Here is a 15,271-nt window from a genome sequence, read left to right as displayed (position 1 = left end):
TTTTTTTACTTTTTTCACTTTGTTAATTTTTTCAAATTTTTCCATTTTTTCTCTTCAGTTGTCCTCTATATATATTGTTTTACATTTGTGTTACATTTTACCTGTATTATATAATATATGTGCAGGGAAAGTTTACTTCCTTTATTTTATTTTATATACACAGTGGGGGAGATTTATCGCACATGGTGTAAAGTGAAACTGGCTCTGTTGCCCCTAGCAACCAATCAGATTCCACCTTTCATTTTCCAAAGAGTCTGTGAGGAATGAAAGGTGGAATCTGATTGGTTGCTAGGGGCAACAGAGCCAGTTTCACTTTACATCATGTTCGATAAAACTCCCCTTTAAGCTTCCCCTTTAAGCTTCACCCATCAGTTCCATTTGGTGACTCCAACATAGACCAGGAATGCTATATTTACTTCAAATTAGAAACCTCCCCCTTACGGCCTGGTTTCAGGGTCAGTCTAGTACGGTCGGACACCCAGACAATGATAGTAATGGTGTCTCTATGTGACTGAGTGCCGGCCGGGATGTGAACTATTATTAGCTCTGTTAATACTGTAACATGATCACAATACAATCAACATTACTGGCAGCAATATGAAGATGAATAAATGTTCCTCCAGAAGGTCCTTGTCTCTGTCTGGATGTCATAGTTGCATCGATCCATTTAGTAGTCATAGGTAAGGCGGATAGGAAATCATTGGGAGCTCTTGGGCAGGGTCCTCCTCCAGGTTGACCTCAGGTCCCGTCATTAAAATATTTTTCTTTCCAATCAACTGGTGTCAGAAAGTTAAGTAGATTTGTAATTTACTTCTACTAAAAAATCACCAGTGTTCCAGTACTTATCGGCTGCTGTATGTCCTGCAGGAAGTGGTGTATTCTCTCCAGTCTGACACAGTGCTCTCTGCTGCCACCTCTGTCCATGTCAGGAACTGTTCAGAGCAGGAGAGGTTTTCTATGGGGATTTGCTGCTGCTTTGGACAGTTCCTGACATGTACAGAGAAGGCAGCAGAGAGCACTGTGTAAGGCCATGTTCACATGGCGTAAGAGACCAGCCGTTCCGTGACCCGGCCAGGTCACAGAGCGGCCGGTCTCTGAAAAGATCATCCCGGTCGGTACTGCAGTATCGGCCAGATGATCTTCAGGGCCACAGAGTTCTGATGCGGGCGCTCCGGCCGGGATCCCATAGACACCCGGCCAATGTATTTTCTCGTATTAACTACGGACGTTTTTGCAATTGGCATCAACGGCCGTAGAAATACAAAAAAAAAAATGTCGTGGGAACATAGCCTAAGACTGGAAAGAATACATCACTTCGTGCAGGACATACAGCAGCTGATAAGTACTGGAAGACTGGAGATATTTAAATAGAAGCAAATTACAAATCTACATAACTTTCTGAAACCAGTTCATTTGAAAGAAATTTTTTTTTTTGCCCTTTAATACAGCAGTCTATATATGTGGTGCATTCTTGCACTACTCCTGTGGTTTTGTAGCTGTAATACGTTGTCCAGATTCCCCGCTGACAGATCTGCTTTAAAGTCTCTTCTTGTTCACAGTGTGTGGGGATGACGTCTGCAGTCAAGATGAGAACTGCGCCCTGTGCCCTGCCGATTGTGGCCCATGCCCAATGCCAACCACAGTGAAAATTTCCATTGCCCTCCCCCTGACTCTTTTCTGCAGCGGCTTCATCTTCACTATAGTGGTATGAATGATTTTTTTTTTTTTTACTCAGGATACACCATCACACTAGTAAATGACTATATACAGTTGCCATTTGGCTATGGCAAAACAGAAAACTAAGCACAAATACCAACTATGTATCCTGAAATGTAAAAAATAATTGAGACAGGCTCCTCGTGGGCGGGTCTTGCTGTGACACCTCCTCTCCTGCCCCCTAGGAGCCAGTGCTTACTCCTTCTCTTCTATATTATATAACGCTCTGATGATATTGTCTTGTTTTCACAGTGGTTCCAATATCAGAAGCAGAGGATGCTTTGGGATGAGAGTTGGATTCTATCCGTAAAGGACTTACCCGGTACATTGTATTTTCAGTGGGGTTTTTGTTTTTACATGGGGTGATAGACACCACTCTGCATACTTTTCTATAATTTTCCTATAGGAGATGAAGTTTGGAATGAGCTTGGTAGTACCATCAGCCTGAGACACAACAACAACCTAATTCCAGGTCAGCGGGCAGAGTTATTGGCCAACACGGTCTTCATATGTGGTTCCTCGACAGAGAACTCCTTACAGACAGGGATCTAGTAAGTACATGACATGTTCCGATGAAGATGCTGGAGAATAGGAGTAGAAACCCGCCTTATACTCCCTGCAGTACCAACATGTTTCATTCTATTGCCTTCCAGCGATGGACGAATCGTTTCCGTCAAAAGGATATATAAGAAGAATTTCACCATTACTAAAACCGTAAGAAAGGAGGTGCAGCTTGTGCGGTAGGTGATGGCTGTGTCGCTTCTTGGAGATCCAAGCTGCTAGGATGTTTTCTTCTTGGTATTATATTTTTGGTCAATTTATCCAGATTTATGCGGTATAAAAAAATATAACAGATGATATATGTAATAATTTACAGCGTATTTATAGGCCGTTTCCTACAACAAATGACTTGGTGACTGTAAGCAGCCGCGTGCTGCGCCTTTCCGGGAAGTACCCCAGCAATGTCCTTCCTTATTGGCGACTCAGCCGGGACGTTTCTGTGTGAACATGGGTTGATTCTTCCTTGGGCTAGTGGAATTAATTTGGGTTAACCCCTGTGCATTTTCTAGAGTCAGTTTTACCAGTACCTAAATGGTTAACTCCTTGCGGGTGATTGACAGGCCTATCCTCCTATCTAGTCTTTGTCTGTCTGCCCCCAACGCTTCTGAGAGAGGGACCTGGTTTTCTTTAAAACTCATTCTCAATGCCTGATGCCAGCCATAGTGTATACTTGGTATGGCCTCTGATGACAGTGAGATGACTCCGCTGACACTGACCCATTCTACACAGTAAAGCTGAAAATGAGCTGTAGAAACCAATGTAAACCTGTAATAATTAAGAGGCGCTGGATGGAAACAGAAGGTGGAATTGGCAGAAGGATCTGTGTATCCCCATCTATAATCAATGAGAACTGGAAATACTTGGCCGATTTTCACATCATGTGATTACTCTGAACCTATAGGAAGCTGGATCACCAGAATATATGTAAGTTCATAGGAGGATCGGTGGAAGGAAACATCTTCATTGTCACAGAACATTGTCCGAAGGGGAGTCTGGCCGACGTACTGGTGAATGATGACGTTCCTCTAAACTGGGGGTTCAGGTGAGTTATGGCTTCTCACTCTGGTTCTGTTCACATTGTGCTTTCAGTGTTCTTCTAACATGCTGTATATACATGCTGTACATGCTCCAGGTAGGCTAGGTCCACACTAGGTTTTTTTTGCAATCCGTTTTTTTCATCAGTTTTTTTTATTTTATTTTTTTAAACGGATGCGTTTTGATCCGTTTTTTTTTACAATGGAAGTCAATGGAAAAACGGACCAAAACAGATGCACACAACTGCATCCGTTTTTTTCATACATTTTTTTGCAAAAACGGATGAAAAAAATGTACTCTGGACCCATATACTTTGGGAGTAAAAGGTTTTTTTTAAAAAAAATATTTTAAATTATTTCTAGGCTCTCCTTTGCCACAGACATAACCCGAGGAATGGCTTATATGCACCATCACAAGATGTACCATGGGAGACTGACATCACGCAACTGCGTCATAGACGACCGATGGGTCTGCAAGATCTCAGGTAGGGGATATGCGGTAAACTGAAGTTATCAGCGATGCAGGAACAGCGCCACCCCTGTCCAAATCTGGTACTGCAGCTCAGGACCATTGACGTAAATAGGGCTGAGCTTCAATACCACGAATAACCTGTGGACAAGCGCAGCGCTGTCTCTGGAAAAAGACTCATTTATTAGTTAAAGGGGCACTACGGCTATTTTTTTTCTTATTTACAACTGGTGTCAGAAAGTTATACAGATTTGTAAATTATTTCTATTTAAAAATCTCCAGTCTTTCAGTACTTATCAGCTGCTGTATGTCCTGCAGGAAGTGGTGTCTGACACAGTGCCACCTCTGTCCATGTCAGGAACTGTCCAGAGCAGGAAAGGCTTTCTATGGGGATTTGCTGCTGCTCTGGACAGTTCCTGACATGGACAGAGGTGGCAGCAGAGAGCACTGTGTCAGAGAGAATACACCACTTCCTACAGGAAATACAGCAGCTGATAAGTCCTGGAAAACTGGAGTATCCCTTTAAATGGCCGCCTAGTCTGCAACATCCTGTGAATAGTCAGATAGAGAACGGCCGTCCCTTACAGATTGTTGCTTTAATGGAACAGAGAACAGGGTCATCCACTTATAGATGTAAGTTTGGGTGTTTTTAATCCCCAAAAAATATACATCTGCTTGTATACATTGCTTTACGACCAGCGTATTATACACAGGATGACTGATGATGCAGACTCTGTCCGTTTTTATGCAGATTATGGTTTGATGGTTTATAGACGAGATGAGTTTAAAGAATTAATCGAGAAAAAGCCGGCGCCTATCTACTGCGCCCCGGAGGTTATCCAGAGCAACAGCAACCCTGTCCTGCCGACCCCTGCTGCTGATGTATACAGGTACAATACAGGTTTATATGGTCCCTCTGCTGCCACCAGTGGGGCTGTGTCTGGAACTGCAGGGCTGCTCAAGCCCTGGTTCCATCATAGATATCGATACGCTGCCGAATGAGGCATTTCTGGACATCTTAACATTTGGGAAATATGCAAACATGGGCACAACTGCAAAAAAGGTGAGATAAATGCATGTATAATTTAAAGGGAATTTGTCACCGCTCCTGACCTGTCTGTTTTAGCAAATACATGCAATGCCCATGTAATAAGAATCCTAGATCACCAATTCTTATAGCTGTGTGATGTGCCGCTCCTCCGTTATTCTTACTCCATAACCATGTGGGTGTGACCAGCTGGGGGCGTGTCCCTACACTGTCTGGAACTGTTAGCTGTGATTGGATAGTGTTAGACAGTGAAGAGACACGCCCCCAGCTGGTAACACCCACTTGGTTATGGAGTCATAGATTTATAGTAAGAATAACGGAGGAGCGGCACATCACACAGCTATAAGGATAGGTGATCCAGAATAGTTATTTCTTAGGGAATACAAGGATTTACTAACACAGACAGGTCAGGAGCGGTGACAGGATCCCTTTAAATTTTATACGTGTTTTGAATAATATCACTATATCTATGCTGTCTGCTCCTTAAGAAAGTCTAATTCTGTTGTTTTTCTTGCAGTTATGCCATTGTATTAGTTGAAATTGCGAGCCGCTGCGACACGTTCCCGGTAAGTGTTTTGGTTTCAGGTTCAATTAAGAGAATATATTTTAATCTAATGAATGTATATAAAAAAAATTAAAATAAAATAAAAAAAAACTATATATATATATATATATATATATATATATATCCTGACTATATATTACACAGCACCCATAAATAATGGAAAAATGTGCATTTACTCTTCCAGCAGTAAATGCAACATTTCAGCGCCACTAATGTGGGTGAATAAATGCAAATTTTTTAAAGATTTTTGGTGAAATTTTTTCTAATTTTTTCATTTGTCTATCTATATTATGAAATAAGGCTGGGTTCACACTACATTTTTTGCAATCCAGTTTTTCCATCCGTTTTTGCCAAAAACAGATCAAAAAAACGGATGGAAAAATGTATGCATTTGTGTGCATCCATTTTTAACATATTTTTCCATTGACTTATATAAAAAAAATGGTTTAAAACTGATCTGTGTTTTTTTTTTTAAACGGACACAAAAATGAGGTTGACTAAGTTTTTGTGTATGTTAAAAAAAAGTGCATCCGTTTTTTCATTCTTTTTTTTTTTTTTTTGCAAAAACAAATTAAAAAAAGGGTTTGCAAGAAGATAGTGTGAACCCAGCCTAATCTGAAGATCTTGCACTTTTTATTCACACCACTGGACCTAAAACTAAGATGAGACTTCCTGTTGTGTCTGTGGTGATAAGAGAAGGCTGCTGTAAAGTGATCTGTACAGCATTGCGGCGTCATGTGACAACAGTAGATAGAGGCGACAATAGCAGCTCCCTGTGGGATGACCTCTTCACAGGTCACAGAGCGTGCTCAGTAATGTTTCACATTCATCTCAAGGGGACAGAGTCTGTCTATTGTTGTCTATATCCACGAGTCTTGCTGTAAAGCATGTCACTAAATGCTGTTAAGCCCAGGCAATATGGCCACCCCCATAACAATGTACAAAGAGTGAAATAAAAAAAATGAAAGTCAGAAAATAGAAACAGATTAGAATAAAAGAACAAGTTTTAGTATCTCACTCTAATCGGTAAAAGAAAATCTAGGTGACACATGCCCTTAAAATTTTCAGGGAGATTTTTACCTTAAAGATGTGACGTGGAGGCCGGAGATACCTGATCTGAGTGTCGGCAAATCTGACTCTGACTGCCCAAACCAGGCGGATTACTCGGAGGTTAGTACTAGACTGTGCGCATCTCTATAGGAGGCAGCCTGTAAACCTATGGAGACCATCTCCTAGTAGTGAGTAGTGAGATGGAGTAGTGAGTAGTGAGATGGAGTAGTGAGTAGTGAGATGGAGTAGTGAGTAGTGAGATGGAGATGGCAGTGAGCTGGGGAGCGAAGTGCACAGTTGCAAGCTTCTTCCAGCTCTATTGAATAATTGGTGGGGATCTGAATACTCATACCCTGAATGATGAAAACGTTACTTTTTTTAGAACATTGCAAAAGTGACATTAAAGGGGCACTCCTGCAAAAAATCTTTCTCTTACAAATCTGATTTCAAAAAGTTATATAGACTTCTATTTAAAAATCTCCAGTCTTCCAGTACTTATTAGCTGCTGTATGTCCTGCAGGTAGTGATGTATTCTCTCTAATCTGACACAGTGCTCTCTGCTGCCACCTCTGTCCATGTCAGGAACTGTCCAGAGCAGGAGCAAATCCCCATAGAAAACATCTCCTGTTCTGGACAGTTCCTGACATGTACAGAGGTGGCATCAGAGAGCACTGTGTCAGACTGGAAAGAATACACCACTTCATGCAGGACATGGAGCAGCTGATAAGTACTGGAAGACCGGAGGTGTAAATTACAAATCTATATAACTTTCTGAAAGCAGTTGATTTAAAATTATTTTTTTTGCCGGAGTACCATTTTAAATCTGGGCATACACATTAGATTCTTTATGGCAAAGAAATAGGATGGTAGATGGCCCAAGTGCCATATACCAATCCCTTCTGTCCTAGGTGACAAAAACTGCCACCATAGTGGGGGCTGATTAAGATCGTTAGGGGACCCCCTCTTATCAGTATACACCACCGTCCTTAAAGCCGTATAATAACTGCACATCCCCCAGCATACAGATGTCCTTGCATGACATGTTTAGCTTTCACTAATATTTGGCGCAATCATTTGTAAACTGGAGCCATTACTCCGGCCTGAGTCACTAACCCCTTTGTTTACTAGAGAAGACGGAAAAAGTAAGTGATGTCAGGGCATCCCTAAAATACATGGTCGTGGGATGGCACCCCAAAAGTATGGTGCACACTATAGGGAGGGGGAAGAAGGGCAAACAGCCAATCAACTATACAGCCTGCAAACAGGTAAAATAGTAACATCAATAACAAGTAATAAAAACATAATATAAAACATGACAGATGCGACTGATTCAGCGTGTAAAGGGTATTAATGGCTCTGGCAAAGCCGACGTGTTCTCCTAATAATAGGAGCAGAGTTTACAGAAACTATCAGTAACGCACAGAAAGCTCCTTCTCATGGTTTATAGGAAGAGCAAACACCAGGAGAGAGGAATTATAAAGATATTCATTATCTGCAAAATAATTACATCCAAAAATGCAACCGCCAGTGGGATGCGCCAAAGAGTATTAAAGGGGTACTCCGGCCAAAAAAATAGTTTCTTTTAAATCAAATGATGTCAAAAAGTTATATAGATTTGTAATTGACTTCTAATTGTACTTCCAGTACTTATCAGCTGCTGTATGCCCTACAGGAAGTGGTGTCTTCTTTCCAGTCTGACACAGTGCTCTCTGCTGCCACCTCTGTCCATGTCAGGAACTGTCCAAAGCAGCAAATACCTATAGAAAACCTCTCCTGCTCTGGGCATGGACAGACATGGACAGAGGTGGCAGCAGAGAGCACTGTGTCAGACTGGAAAGAATACAGCACTTACTGCAGGACATACAGCAGCTGATAAGTATGGGAAGACTGTAGATTTTCAAATTAAAGTAAATTACAAATCTATACAACTTTCTGACACCAGTTGATTTAAAAGGAAAAAAAATTGCTGGAGTACCCCTTTAAGGCTTTATGCATAAAGTGAAAGTATGGCAGAAGTATAGTAGCAGTGAGGCCCATTGGTCGCTGTTCGTGTCCATTGAGTGACGGATCCACCACTCCGCCCTATGATGGCACAGAAATCCGTAAATGAGAACGTGGACGTGAACATTAGATATTACCTCCAGCTCTCTGTTTACAACAGCTGATACAGAAGTGTTGGGCCCATAATCCCATCCTCCGACCCCCATTCGAGCAGATTAAGAAGAGTCTGGAGAAAATGAATCCTCACCGAGTCAGCCCGGTGGACATGATGATGAACCTGGTGAGTCTGGCCGTTATGTCTCCGATCTGATCTCCCTGTTGGTGGACGTTGCTGTGTTTATATCTATATAAATATTATTTATCCTGCACACAGAGCATAACCTTTACCTGCATTGTAAATGTCGCATTTATATGGACGGTTTCAGCATTCGATCATAGTCAGGAGCCTAAGGGCCCTATTCCACCGGACGATTATCGTTCAGATTATCGTTAAATCATTCGAGTCTAAACGATAATCGTTCGGTTGAAATGCAGTTAACGATTAACGACCGAACGAGAAATCGTTGATCGTTTTATAAGAACTGGACCTATTTTTATTGTTGCTCGTTCGCAAAACGTTCACAAATCGTTCAAGACATCGTTCAGTCATTCGCAGTAGATACAAACGCAATAGCGAAGAAACAGCGAAGAAAAAACTATCGCAATTACGATCATAAGTAACGATTATCGTTCCATGGAAATGAGTGAACGTTTTCAGGTCTTTCACAATAGCGGTCGTTTGAGATTGTTAATCGTTAACGATTATGCGAACGATAATCGTCCGGTGGAATAGGGCCCTAAGGCCCCGATTTGGCCGATTATCGTTCTTTGTAATAGAGAGCTGATTGTTGCCTTTAGGTCCAGACCTAAAATCATTGGCTGCCGACTCTGCAGTCATTGATTAATGGGTAAGTCTGGCGATTAATAAAAAGTAGACACTTACCGTGCCTGTGGTGAGCAGCTGGACTGGCCTCGAGACCCCCACTGGGAGAAATCGTTTATCGTTCTTTGGTGCTGACAGCAAAATCATCGCTAATCAATCAGTGTTATTCTTCATTGGTTCAAAAATAGCTCAGTACACAGACCGATAATCGGCTGAATCAGGCCGATTTGGCCCGATTATCGCTCAGTGTAAAAGAGAAATCGATCAGGCGATGAAACGATCATCGGCTGATCGTCTCTTTAGGTCCTGACTTAAAATCATAGGGCGTCGAGCGCGCATCACTACATGTAATAGTAATGTGCGGCTAACGGCTGATGGTTGTAGTATAAAGTAATGAAGTATTTACTTACCTTACCACGTTCCCCGGTGTCCTCGGGCCTTCCCTGCTGTCTGCACTGACAGGCCGCTCAGCCAATCACAGTCCTCGACAAGGTTGAGTGGCCGGAGGCCTGTTAGTGCAGAGAAGGCAGAGCTGCATCTGCAGACAGCGGGGAAGGCCCAAGGACACTGGGGAACGTGGTAAGGTGAGTTATTACTTTATCATTTTATGCTAAAGGCAAGGGCTGCACGGACATCGCTAACGATAGTCGGCCTGTCTAACTGCTCAGTAAAAGACTGCCGATCTGGCACTCCATATCGTTCCATATCATTCTATATCGTTTGTTCATTTCCTGGGATCAGAGGAAGTAACTGGTCGTAGTAACAATCGGAACTAACGCTATCGTTCTGTGTAATATGTTAAACGATTTCACGTTAACGATAAATTATCTAGTTTGCGATTGTTTATCATTAAAGGGAACCTGTCAACCCCCGTGCCGGGGTGAAGGCCGCCTGACCCCCTGCTAGAGCACCTGATAATTACCCCATCTCGCCAAGTCCCGCTCCTGGAGCCAGTCCCAGGACGGAGATATCCTTGTCGGAAGCCCGGCGTGCGCGGTGCAGAGATGAGTGCGATGCCTATAGAGAATGAATGGAGCCGTCATTGTCTATGGGCGTCGGACCTATCTCTGCAGCGGGCGCCGGGCTTCCGACAAGGATCTCTCCATCCTGGGACTGGCTCCAGGAGCGGGACTTGTCGAGATGAGGTAAGTATTTGGGGCTCTAACAGGGGGTCAGGCGGCCTTCACCCCGGCACGGGCGGTGGCAGGTTCCCTTTAATCGGTTAGAATCGCTTGGACCCTTACACCGGTGGAATAATACAGATGCTTTTTTAAATCTTCTACATCTTGTTTGATTGCAGATGGAGAAGTACAGTAAACATTTGGAGGCCATTGTAGCTGAGAGGACTCAAGACCTTCTCCAAGAAAAGCAGAAGACTGACCGTCTACTTTATAGTAAGTAAAAAAAGCAGACTGACTAGTGAGATGAATGCGATGAGATATTCTGCTAAACACAAACCAGATGCTGCTCCGAAACAAGACCTGAAATAGTCTTCCACAATCTCAGTCTTGTGGCAGAGTTTGGCTGTTCCTCGCCCAATTTTAAGCCTCCTACACAGCTGTTATGGTTTCAGTTAATGACAGTGTTTTTAACCTCCATATAACATTGATCATTATCCCCTGTTAGGTGTATTTGGTTAATTATACACTTGACTATAATCCTACAAAATCCCTGACTTTGTGTCCCTAAGGCTCCGTTCCCACTGAGCAAAGCTAGCGGAATTCCGCGAGGGAATTGTCCGCCGCGGAATGCCGTTAGCCTCCCGCTCATAATGGGACTCTATGGGAGGCGCGCGCTCCTGCCCTGTCCGCGCTGAAGAATGAACATGTTCATTCTTCAGCGCGTACAGAGCAGCAGCGCGCGCCTCCCATAGACTCCCATTATGAGCGGGAGGCTAACGGCATTCCGCGGCGGACAATTCCGTCGCGGAATTCCGCTAGCTTTGCTCAGTGGGAACGGGGCCTAAAAGAATTGATGCTGTTTTGAAGGTAAAAATTGATGTGATATAGATTTCTCCATGGTAACAGACTACAAACAACCTTGCGTAGTCTGATCCTGTAGTAAGACTGCCATCTATCTGTATATTCTGTACGTTGGAGGAAGTTGAAGGTGTGACATTTTATTACTGGTGGCTGCTGAAGTTGGATGCAGGACTAAGAGGTCCTGGAAAACATGGATACACCCTATGGCCTATGACTATGTCCATGATTTCCAGAACTCTCTAGGGCCGCATCCAACTTCAGCCTTAGGACAAACCTGAACAACCTCAAAGTTTGCTCAACTCTACAAAGTGAAGCATAGTCCAGGTTCTCACACTATGGCCGCCACATGTAGACATCTGGTTACCAGAAAAGCCACATGGTGATTGGCTACTGCATGTGGGTGTGGCTTAGTCCAAAGCTTCAGAACTCAACCATAGTCTTTCCATATTTTACACTGGGGCCCAGCAATGGACAATTGTGGAGGATATAAAATGTTCCTGATTTGGGTTCGAGATGTTTGGAAATGGGATGTATGCAAAGAACTATTACAGATAAGGCTGGGTTCACACTGCGTTTTTTTGCTGTCCGTGTTTCATGTTTTTGGGGTTTTTTTTCAAAAAATGGATGGAAAAAAAACCAGATGAAAAAACATGCATTTGTGTGCATCCGTTTTGATCCGTCTTTCCATTGACTTCTATATAAAAAAAAAAAGCATAAAAAAACGGATCAAAATGCATCCATCTTTTAGCGTACACAAAACATGGTCGATTACTTTAAAAAAAGGATCCATTTTGATCTGTTTTTGATGCTTTTTTTTTTTTTTATAATGGAAGTCAATAGAAAAACGGATCAGAACGGATGCACACAAATACATCCGTTTTAAGATAAAAAAAACTAACTGCAGAAAACACAGTGTGAACCCAGCCTAATTCACATATTCTATGGTAATAGACGCCATCAGTGATTTATTGTAAAACATGTCACATACAAGTATAAGATCCCTCTAAGAACGTCTGGTTCCTGAGCGGCCGTCCATAATGAAATGAATTGAAGTCTCAGCTTAGTCACAGGGGATGGATGGCAAAAAGCAGGCAGGTGTCCTCGGGTTGTGTTGCCTAGGACACTGTGAGAGGGCTCACTTGAAAGTCTGAATAGGGACATAGAGATGAATGGGGCTGATCTGCTTCTATGTTATTGTATTCACTCAACAAGCGGATATGGAGATGTCAGACATACAGGAGATCTCTCATCCGTAGAGAAGCTGTTTGTTCTTATATACAGTCTGGATCTATTACACAATGGATCTATGGGCCCAAGGCCAGATTAACTTTACCATAGGCCCCGGGGCTGTTCACCAAGCCTGCCCCCCCCCCCACTGTAACTATGGCAGCACTAGCATGGTGTTCATGGTACAGGATAGATAATATTGTAGTGGCCAGGGGTGACCTTACTGCGGTTGCCGCGGGTGACGGTGGTACTCCGAGCAGTGTAAGGGGTGTTAAGGCCTTGGCCCCTGAAGCAGACTATCATGTAGATGATGTTCCTAGTTCCTTAACCTGGTTGCCGGGTAATAAGTAATCCATAGACACAGGCCTTTCAATGAACAGTGCTTTTACTAGCAGGAACTTGTAAGTGACAGGATACAGTTCAGTAACAGGCAGACTTTTGGGGAGTCAGTGGACTAGCAAGCTTCTGGAGCTCCAGGGCAATAATGCATCTTTAGAGTCTTTAGTGTGTTGTGCTGCATGTATGCCGGCTGTGCAGGTGTGTGAGGAAGAGAAGACAGACCTGGTTTTTTGCAGTATAATTGCGAGGTCCTGGAACTGGACCGGGGGACCCTGTGACAGGAAGCACGGACGTCTTCTGTAATACAACTGGGTTCTCCGGACACAGGATACTGAAGAGAGGTCCACAGCGTGCAGAGGTTTGGACTTAGGTCTAGTCAGCTTCTCACATAGTGTGTGTGCAGACACTTAGATGCTGCCCTGGGTAATGCCAGGCTTCCACTGACCAGGGATCTGGAAGATTCCCTGTACAGGAGAATTAGCTCCACCCATTGATGACATGCCTCATCACATGCACCAATCGAGCTAGCTTGCTAGTGCTCCTTACCTCACAAGGAATGCTGGGGGACCAGCTTAAGGTGGTATACACCAAATTACCACTTTTACATTACCACTACAATACACTAAAGGGAGCATGGGACCGAGGAACAGACAGACAGCATATACCTGACTGGTATGTTACATACTCCCCCTCTTGAAATAAGCCGTCCTCGGCGCTCTGTGCAACACTTTCAGTAGCAAAGCAACACAATACTTGTGGAACGTAAATAAACGTTTGGACTCAGTCTCTGGTGAGCTACAGGAACAAGGGGAGTGTTCTTTCGGGAGAGTCTTTCTTTTGAGGCAATAACAAACATCGTCCATATCCAAAAGGCTCTGGTGAAGCACTCTGAAGAAATAGTCCATTTTTGGAGGAATCTTGGGAAGACCCAGGTGTGAGACTTGAATACAGTTGCTAACTAACTAGCCTGAGCTAACTTTTGTCAGTATACATGTGTACAAAAGAAGAGAAAATTTTATTAATCTCTGTAGCGGGCAGGCGGTGTCCCCCGGGTGCTTCGCTCTGACCGCCTCAGCTCTTGAACTTCTTCTGGTGCAGGAACCTGGAACACTTCCTCTGGAGCAGGAATCTGAAACTCTTCTGCTGGAACAGGGAGGTTGTAAGGCACTGGGCCAGGCATGAGATAAGCGGCTTGAGGAGGTGGTACCGGTAAAGGAGCAGCCACAGGGGGAGCAACTGGAACAGGAACCGGCATCGGACCCTGTGGGTAGAGCGGGATGAGATACTGGAAGGTGCTGGCGGGCCCTTCTGCAACGGGTGGTCTTGATACTTCAACTGCATGCACTGGTGGTGAAGGAGAAGACCTCATTGCCAAATCTTCCTTGGTACAAAGCTTCACCCGGTTTCTATGCACCGTTTGAGGAGCCATCCCTGGCTTCTGAACCTCATACACATCCGACTCTGGAAAGGGAATACCCGTCACTAGGTATGGCTCTGTTTCCCACAAGGAGTCCAGCTTTCCAGCACGGTGATACTTGCGAAGCCACACTCTGTCACCCACTTGAAGTGGAGGGGCGTTGGCCATCCGATTATAGGCCTCTCCTTGTCTGTGCTGAGCTTCGCCCATACGATGGTTCACAATCTGTTGGGCTTCTTTCATTCTGTGCTGATGTTCAGAAACCCAGTCAGTGTTTGGCAGAGGATTCACTTCATCTGGGACTTGGATCCCCAGAGCCCGATCTTTTGGGAGCTGACCCTGCCGCCCAAACATCAAGTAGTAGGGTGTGTACCCCGTAGAGCAGTGGATGGTGTTATTATAGATCTCCGCGAGTTCGTCCAGGAGCTGGGGCCACTCTGCCTGCTTGGAGACTGATGCTGTTCTGAGCAGGTTTATAAAGATCTGGTTGACCCTTTCACAGAGTCCATTCCCTTGAGGATGATAAGCTGTGGTTCTGAGCTTCTTGCACTGGTGGAAACGACAAAGTTCCTGGAACAGCTGGGACTCAAATGCAGGTCCCCTGTCAGTCAGCACGGCTTTGGGAGAGCCATAATGCCTTACATACTCCCGGTAGAAGACTGCAGCTGTGGTTCTCGCCGTGAGGTCCTTCACAGGGGCGACTACAACCCACTTGGTGAAATGGTCGACCATGGTCAGCGCGTAGGTATAACCTGAGCGAGTTGGAGCCAACTTCACGTGGTCCAGAGCCACCAGCTCATTAGGCCTCTGTGAGGTAATGGAATGTAAAGGAGCTCTTTCACTTCTCCCAGCTTTGCTGAGGTTGCAGGCTGGACACTCTGCCACCCAGTTCTCGATGTCTAGGCGCATCCCGATCCAGTAGAATCTCTGCCGGATAGTG

The 15,271-nt window shown here is 44.1% G+C and overlaps 1 protein-coding gene across 1 annotated transcript in view; it reads left to right on the top strand.

Moving 5' to 3' along the window:
* Positions 1 to 15,271, top strand: part of LOC138800114 (atrial natriuretic peptide receptor 1-like) — a 33,709-nt gene that overhangs the window by 6,225 nt on the left and 12,213 nt on the right. The window contains exons 3-13 of the mRNA XM_069981923.1: positions 1,560 to 1,705; positions 1,969 to 2,038; positions 2,123 to 2,267; positions 2,370 to 2,456; positions 3,179 to 3,319; positions 3,675 to 3,796; positions 4,532 to 4,670; positions 5,346 to 5,394; positions 6,462 to 6,563; positions 8,605 to 8,724; positions 10,667 to 10,760. Of these exons, the coding sequence (XP_069838024.1) occupies positions 1,560 to 1,705; positions 1,969 to 2,038; positions 2,123 to 2,267; positions 2,370 to 2,456; positions 3,179 to 3,319; positions 3,675 to 3,796; positions 4,532 to 4,670; positions 5,346 to 5,394; positions 6,462 to 6,563; positions 8,605 to 8,724; positions 10,667 to 10,760 (1,215 nt within the window). The remainder of the gene's footprint in view (positions 1 to 1,559; positions 1,706 to 1,968; positions 2,039 to 2,122; positions 2,268 to 2,369; positions 2,457 to 3,178; positions 3,320 to 3,674; positions 3,797 to 4,531; positions 4,671 to 5,345; positions 5,395 to 6,461; positions 6,564 to 8,604; positions 8,725 to 10,666; positions 10,761 to 15,271) is intronic.

The sequence above is a fragment of the Dendropsophus ebraccatus genome, chromosome 8 (assembly GCF_027789765.1).
Source record: "Dendropsophus ebraccatus isolate aDenEbr1 chromosome 8, aDenEbr1.pat, whole genome shotgun sequence".
NCBI lineage: Eukaryota > Metazoa > Chordata > Amphibia > Anura > Hylidae > Dendropsophus > Dendropsophus ebraccatus.
Note: the sequence above shows the minus strand (reverse complement) of the source record. Positions and strands in the feature narration are given on the sequence as shown.